Source organism: Rhodotorula toruloides (assembly GCF_000320785.1).
Source record: "Rhodotorula toruloides NP11 unplaced genomic scaffold Scaffold10, whole genome shotgun sequence".
Classification (NCBI taxonomy): Eukaryota; Fungi; Basidiomycota; class Microbotryomycetes; order Sporidiobolales; family Sporidiobolaceae; genus Rhodotorula; species Rhodotorula toruloides.
The window spans coordinates 166,642-172,275 of NW_015622970.1; the positions used below are offsets into that span (position 1 = coordinate 166,642).

The 5,634-nt window shown below is 61.2% G+C and overlaps 4 protein-coding genes across 4 annotated transcripts in view; 2 read left to right on the forward strand and 2 right to left on the reverse strand.

Moving 5' to 3' along the window:
* RHTO_00688 (Sds3-like protein) overlaps positions 1 to 402 on the forward strand; it is a gene marked incomplete at both ends in the record, with an annotated part of 3,417 nt that extends 3,015 nt beyond the window's left edge. Inside the window, one exon of the mRNA XM_016414372.1 lies at positions 3 to 402. Within this exon, the coding sequence (XP_016273528.1) occupies positions 3 to 402 (400 nt within the window). The remainder of the gene's footprint in view (positions 1 to 2) is intronic.
* A 180-nt stretch (positions 403 to 582) lies between these two features.
* On the forward strand, positions 583 to 2,859 carry RHTO_00689 (4-coumarate-CoA ligase; the record flags this gene model as incomplete). The annotated part of the gene is made up of 8 exons (XM_016414373.1): positions 583 to 643; positions 721 to 793; positions 917 to 1,139; positions 1,197 to 1,475; positions 1,567 to 1,922; positions 2,044 to 2,378; positions 2,450 to 2,719; positions 2,786 to 2,859. The coding sequence occupies 8 exons, from the start codon at positions 583 to 585 to the stop codon at positions 2,857 to 2,859; spliced, it is 1,671 nt and encodes a 556-aa protein (XP_016273529.1).
* Positions 2,860 to 3,061: 202 nt separating this feature from the next.
* Positions 3,062 to 5,031, reverse strand: RHTO_00690 (DNA primase small subunit; the record flags this gene model as incomplete). Its single annotated transcript, XM_016414374.1, has 10 exons — positions 3,062 to 3,090; positions 3,153 to 3,365; positions 3,426 to 3,668; positions 3,749 to 3,867; positions 3,941 to 4,136; positions 4,199 to 4,297; positions 4,359 to 4,440; positions 4,530 to 4,687; positions 4,746 to 4,913; positions 4,980 to 5,031. 10 exons carry the CDS (start codon positions 5,029 to 5,031, stop codon positions 3,062 to 3,064), a joined length of 1,359 nt encoding a protein of 452 aa, XP_016273530.1.
* A 372-nt stretch (positions 5,032 to 5,403) lies between these two features.
* RHTO_00691 (uncharacterized protein) overlaps positions 5,404 to 5,634 on the reverse strand; it is a gene marked incomplete at both ends in the record, with an annotated part of 803 nt that continues 572 nt past the window's right edge. The window contains 3 exons of the mRNA XM_016414375.1: positions 5,404 to 5,429; positions 5,492 to 5,515; positions 5,576 to 5,630. Coding sequence (XP_016273531.1) covers positions 5,404 to 5,429; positions 5,492 to 5,515; positions 5,576 to 5,630 — 105 coding nt within the window. The remainder of the gene's footprint in view (positions 5,430 to 5,491; positions 5,516 to 5,575; positions 5,631 to 5,634) is intronic.

The window sequence follows — 5,634 nt, forward strand, 5'->3', positions numbered from 1 at the left end:
AGGACGACGCCTGTGCCGGGTGGAAACGCAGCGGTCAAGGCGCGGTTCACGCTCGACGAGCACATGAGCCACCGCTCGCCCAAGACACCTGCCGGCTCTTCCTCCGCGGCTTCGTCCTCCGCCCCAACGAGCGTTACGAAGCCGTCGTCAGCAGCGGCCGCGTCTCGGAACGCCCCTGCGCCGTTCATGTCGATCCCGACTATCCCCCCGTTCGACCGACACCGACACGAGCAGCACCTCCTGGCGCAGGCGCAGGCGCGGTCAACGACTCCCGGTGCGCCAGGCGGGCAGGCGGCGAGTACGGGCGCGTCGTCGATGCCTGCGCTGGCCAAGAGTTCGAGCGGGTTGTTTGGGCAGGCGAGTGCGGCGGCGGCGGCGACGGCTGCGCAGCGGGCGGTATGAGTGGACTGTATTGCTCCCATCATGGTCGTCTCTCCGATGTTGTAACAGGATCAAGTACGTCTGTCTGTCGCCGTCGCTGCCGATGGCTGTTCTCCGCGCGGGGCCGGGACCAAAATGTCCGGCGCCGAAGTTCGTCCCCGCTTCGTTCTCTTCTCTCCTCTCTCTCTGTCCTCGCACGCAATGATCTACGACTCTCCTCACACGCCCGTCGACCTCCCAGAGTGCTCCGTATGGGACAAGGGTTCGTCCCTCTCCCCACTCTCCGAACTCCGTCGCTCCGGCTTCTCGACACTGACCGCCGCCTCGCTCGCTGTGCAGTCTGGTCCAACCCGAGGGGCGCAAGGGACGACGAGACGGCCGTCATTGATGGCCCGACCGGGCGGAAGTTGAGGTGAGCAAGACGGATCCCTCGTCGTCGCGGAGAGCGGAAGGGGAGGACACCCTCGAACGCTGTCGCTGGGAGGGAATCCATTGGCTCTCGACCGCTGTGTTTTGACGCTCTGTACGCATCCAGCCGCGCGGAACTGCGCTCGTACGCCCAGCGACTCGCCCACGGCTTTCGCAACACCGCACGACTTTCGCCAGGCGACGTCGTCTGCCTCTTCTCGCCCAACAGCATCTACTACCACATGATCGTCTTGTCGACGCAATGCGCCGGCATCGTCTTTTCGGGAGCGAACGCCGCGTACCAGCCGGCTGAACTTGCGCACCAGCTGCAGGACTCGTCTGCGAAACTCGTGAGTTCTCCGCTGCTTCTTCTGGCAAGCTCTTCTGACTCGAGGTCCTCTTGGCAGCTCCTCGTACACCCAAACACCCTCGAATGCGCGCTCACCGCCACCTCCCAACTCGGCTGGTCCACCTCCGACCAAACCTCGCGAATCATTCTCGCCGTCCGTTCCGACGAAGCCGGTCCCGCCGCCTCGCGCTTCAAGACCCTTGACTACTTGATCTCGGAGAAGGAGATGCAGCCGCACAAGGTGACGAACCCGAAGAACACGGTTGCGTACCTTGGATACTCGTCGGGAACGAGTGGGAAGGCCAAGGGCGTCAAGACCTCGGCGTACAACATGACGGTGGGTCAATCGAGATCTTTCGAGATCGCTGTTAGCCCCTGGAGCGGGAGCACAACGTGAAAACGGAGACTCACCCTCTTTTCCCTCGCAGTCCGTCCTCTCCATCCTTGCTCCTCTCAAGACGTATCCGCACGACGTCCAGCTCGCCGTACTACCTCTCAACCACATCTACGGCCTGACGAAACTCGTCCACTGGCCCGTCCTCTTCGGCAACCCCGTGGTCGTCATGCCCCGCTTCGAACTCGACGCCCTCTGCACCTACGTCGAGAAGTACAAGGTCACTTTCCTCATGCTCGTGCCGCCTATTGCGCTGCACCTGGCGCGCGATCCGAAGGTCGACAAGTACGATGTCTCGAGTTTGAGGATGATCATCTCGGGCGCTGCGCCTCTCGGACCGGAACTGGAGAAGGAGCTCGCGAACAGGTTGCCAAAGTGCACCGTCGTACAGTGCGTTCTCTTTTCCCTTCGTCCTGCCCTGTCATCGAGGAAAGGAGCCGCTGGCGTCGAATTCGCTTCGGCCTTCCTAATCTTCCTCGAACTTTACGCTGACTTTTCGAATCCTGCGCAGAGCCTACGGCCTGACCGAGTCCTCACCCACGACGCACGTCGCCATCACCCCCAAGCGCGGCTCGATCGGCCCTCTCCTGCCCAACATGCGCTCCCGCATCCTCGACCCCGAAACCGGCAAAGACGTCCCGCAAGGCCAGCAAGGCGAGATGCTTCTCGCCGGTCCCAACATCATGCTCGGCTACTTGAACCGTCCTGAGGCGAACGAGGAGACGCTTGTGAAGGATGAGGAGGGGACGGTTTGGCTTCGGACGGGAGATATCGCGAGGGTTGACGAGGAGGGGTGGTTCTACATCATGGATCGGCTGAAGGAGCTCATCAAAGTCAAGGGCTTCCGTACGTCGCGCGTCTCTCCTCCCCTGCCTGCACCAGTCGAGTTAACCTTCTCGCTCGTTTGCGCGCGACAGAAGTCCCTCCCGCCGAACTCGAAGCGACCCTCCTCGAATGCCCTTACGTCTCAGACTGCGCCGTGATCGGTCTCTGGGTCGAGAACGAAGCGACCGAGTACCCGCGCGCCTACGTCGTCCTCTCCTCTGCCGGGAAGAAGGAGTCGGACTCGTGCGCGGCGATTCAGAAGTGGATGCAGGGGAAGGTCGCGCATTACAAGCAACTCAAGGGCGGGATCAAGCTTGTAGAGAGCGTGCCGAAGAGCCCGAGTGGAAAGTTGCTCAGGCGGAGTGAGTCTTGCCTTCTTCCTCTCCTTCCCGGTCGCGCTGACGCTCTCCTGTGTACTCTCGTTCCAGTCTTGCGTGACGAAGCAAAGAAGGAGATGGAGGACGCCAAGGCCTCTGCATCGAACCAGCAGGCCAAGCTCTAGTCTTTTCTCCTCACCCTCTCCTCCGTCTTCGCAACTCCGTTTTCCTCTCGTATTTATAACCTCGGGTGCAACGAACGAGTCTGGTATGCAGTGATGGTGGGGTACAGCGACCGAGCGAGTGGGAGGAGAGACAACATGCGAGAGCAGCGCTGGACCAGCAGAACGAGCGAGACGAGACGAGAGAAAGGCGAGAGTGTCGAAGCTAGAACTCCATCGAGACGGCCTTCTCGGCTGCTCACTCGACGAACGCCGTCAGCACTCGCGCAGAATTGAGCGCAACGGCGAGAACTCACCCTTGACCTCCCTCGCCCGATCCCTCACGACCCCCTCCGCATGCCTCTCAAACAGCTCGACATACGGCCTCAGACTCGTCTTGCCCCAATCCGCACTCGAGTCGCCCCTCCGCGCGAGGTCTTCCAGTTCGAGCAGCAGCCGGCCAACGGTGGGGACGGTGTCGGGGTCGAAGGAGTCGATTTGGGAGGCGAGGAGGGGGACACAGACTTTGCCTGCGCGGTACGGACCCGATCAGTCTCGAGTGAGAGAGAAGGAGGGGAAAGGGAGCGCACCGGTGCCGGGGTGAATACAGAAAGGCGCCTTGAGCAAATGGTTCAACTTCCTCGAGACTTCGGTATCGATCCGCGGGTACGTGTACTGGACGATGATTTCCGTCACGGCTTCTTTGTACTTCTCGGCTTTGTGTTTCGGTTCTTTTGAGGAAGACGGGATCGGGGCGAGGGCGGTCCAGCGTTCGACGGAGGAGGCGGGTGAGGAAGAAGGCGGGAAGTGCTTGAGGAGGTGGCCGGCGTTTTCTGTGCGTATCAAGCAGGCGGATCAATGAGCACACGACGTCCGGGAGTTCTGAGCTGAACGAGCAAGCGCATGGACGTACCCTTGTCCGGGAGCATCTTGACGACGTTCTCCCACTGCTGCGGGTCGGTACGGAAACAGTCCTGGTCCTGCAGGACGACGCTCGCGAAAGCCTGCTTCAAGCTCTCCTGGAAGGCGCGGCTATCACCAACAAAATTATCTATCAGCATCCTCTTCGTGGGAGCGAGAGGAGGAAAGAAGGAACGGGACGCACTTGATACTCGGATGCAGCGGCTTTGACAAAACCAACCTCTTCTCCATGTTCGTGTACCCCTTGACCGCATCGATGTACCTCACGATCGCGCTCCGCTGTTCGTCTGTCAAGTTTATCGCGCTCGAGTCCGAGATCCAGGCGTGGATTCCGCGACGGCCGGAGTAGACCCAGAGGATGTGGGTGAAACCGAAGTCGGCTGCCGGTGCGCAAGGTGAGTCAGGTGGAGCTTGCGGAGAGGGAGGATGCGGAGGGACGCACTGCGAAGGAGGTCGTCGAGGACTTTGACGGCGACGGTGATGAATTTCCAGCACCGCTTGCACATCTTCTTGTCCTTGCAGCACGTTCGGATCGAGTCGTCTGTGCGCGTGCAGAGGTTAGTCGAGTCAACGGTAAGGAGAGGAAAGGAAGCGGCACGAACAGTCAGTCATGTCGATATCGAAGACGAGCTCGCGCGTCAAGGGGCGGAAGGCCGACTTCATCAATGCCTTGCGGTCCTTGGGCTGCGGCACGAAGCAATCGCTCAAATCAGCCCCCATCCCGCGAGAACGACAGCAGGGAACCGAGAGCGAAGGCATCTCCGCGAACGCACCCTGCCCGAGTACATTGGCCCGATCTCGAAACGGCTCGGATTGAGACGGAGGACCTCCTTCCTGAGCTCTTCGTGCGAGTGGAACGACTGGTAGCGGAGGTAGGCCTCGTTCTGGAGCGTGAAGGCGAATTCGCGGTGGGTGAATTGGCGGGTTGGGACTGCGGGTGCTCCTCGTCAAGCTCGTGACAAGAGCAGAGAGGGAGGGAGGTGACGCACCGTGCGACTGGTTGAGCCAGAGGAACATAGGTTTCCAAGGCAAGAGGCGGGAGTAGTAAGTGCGCATGACCATCGGGTTCGACAAGTCGCCCATGGACTCCTCGGTGGGGTTCTCCATCTTTGGGAGGAGGGACGCGAGCTGCTCGTCTGCGAAGAGGTCGTCGAGGGCTGTTTCGAGCGGGACGAGGAGGAGATGAGCGCGGGGAGTGCGAGGGCAAAGGCGCGGGTGCTGACCTGGCCCAGGGAGGGTTGTGGATTGCTGTGAGTCGACCTGCATGTTCGCCATAGCCTCTGCGCGTCTGAGTGAGCGAGGACGAGGGCAAAGCGATGAAGAGCACACGCGACTCGACGTGAAGCAGGCGAAGTTCACAGCGAACGGACTTGTGAGCACGCGCAGAGCAGTCCTGGCCTTGTACAGCAGCAGACCATGTCGACAGAGTTCCCGCCTCGCGCGACCCGCCCCCTCCTTGTCTCCCGGCTATACTCTCCGCACAGCTTGCGTTGCGCAGGTGTGCGAGGGGATGTGTGAGCAGTAACGACGTTGCAAGTATCATGCGTGCGGAGAGTGAGCGCAAAGCGGCGGGGTATGATGGGGATGGGTATGTGAAGGGAGCGAAGGAAGGGAAGGGGGCGCCAAGGGACGCAGTCGGTGGGCCACCTAGCGAGCAGACTTGTCCCTGTCAGCTGCAGGTGCAGGAGGCTGTCAATCGGGGGACAGGGCAGGGACGGAGAAACACCGGACGCACCGAGAGCGGAGGCGACGGCAGACTCTGTGAAGGCGCAACGAGAAATGAGCAACGGGAAAGGCCTGACAACACTGACCGACGCACGGATCTCGAGCTGCCTCGCGCCGTCAACCATATTCTCGAGTTTCTGGTCCATCTTCTCG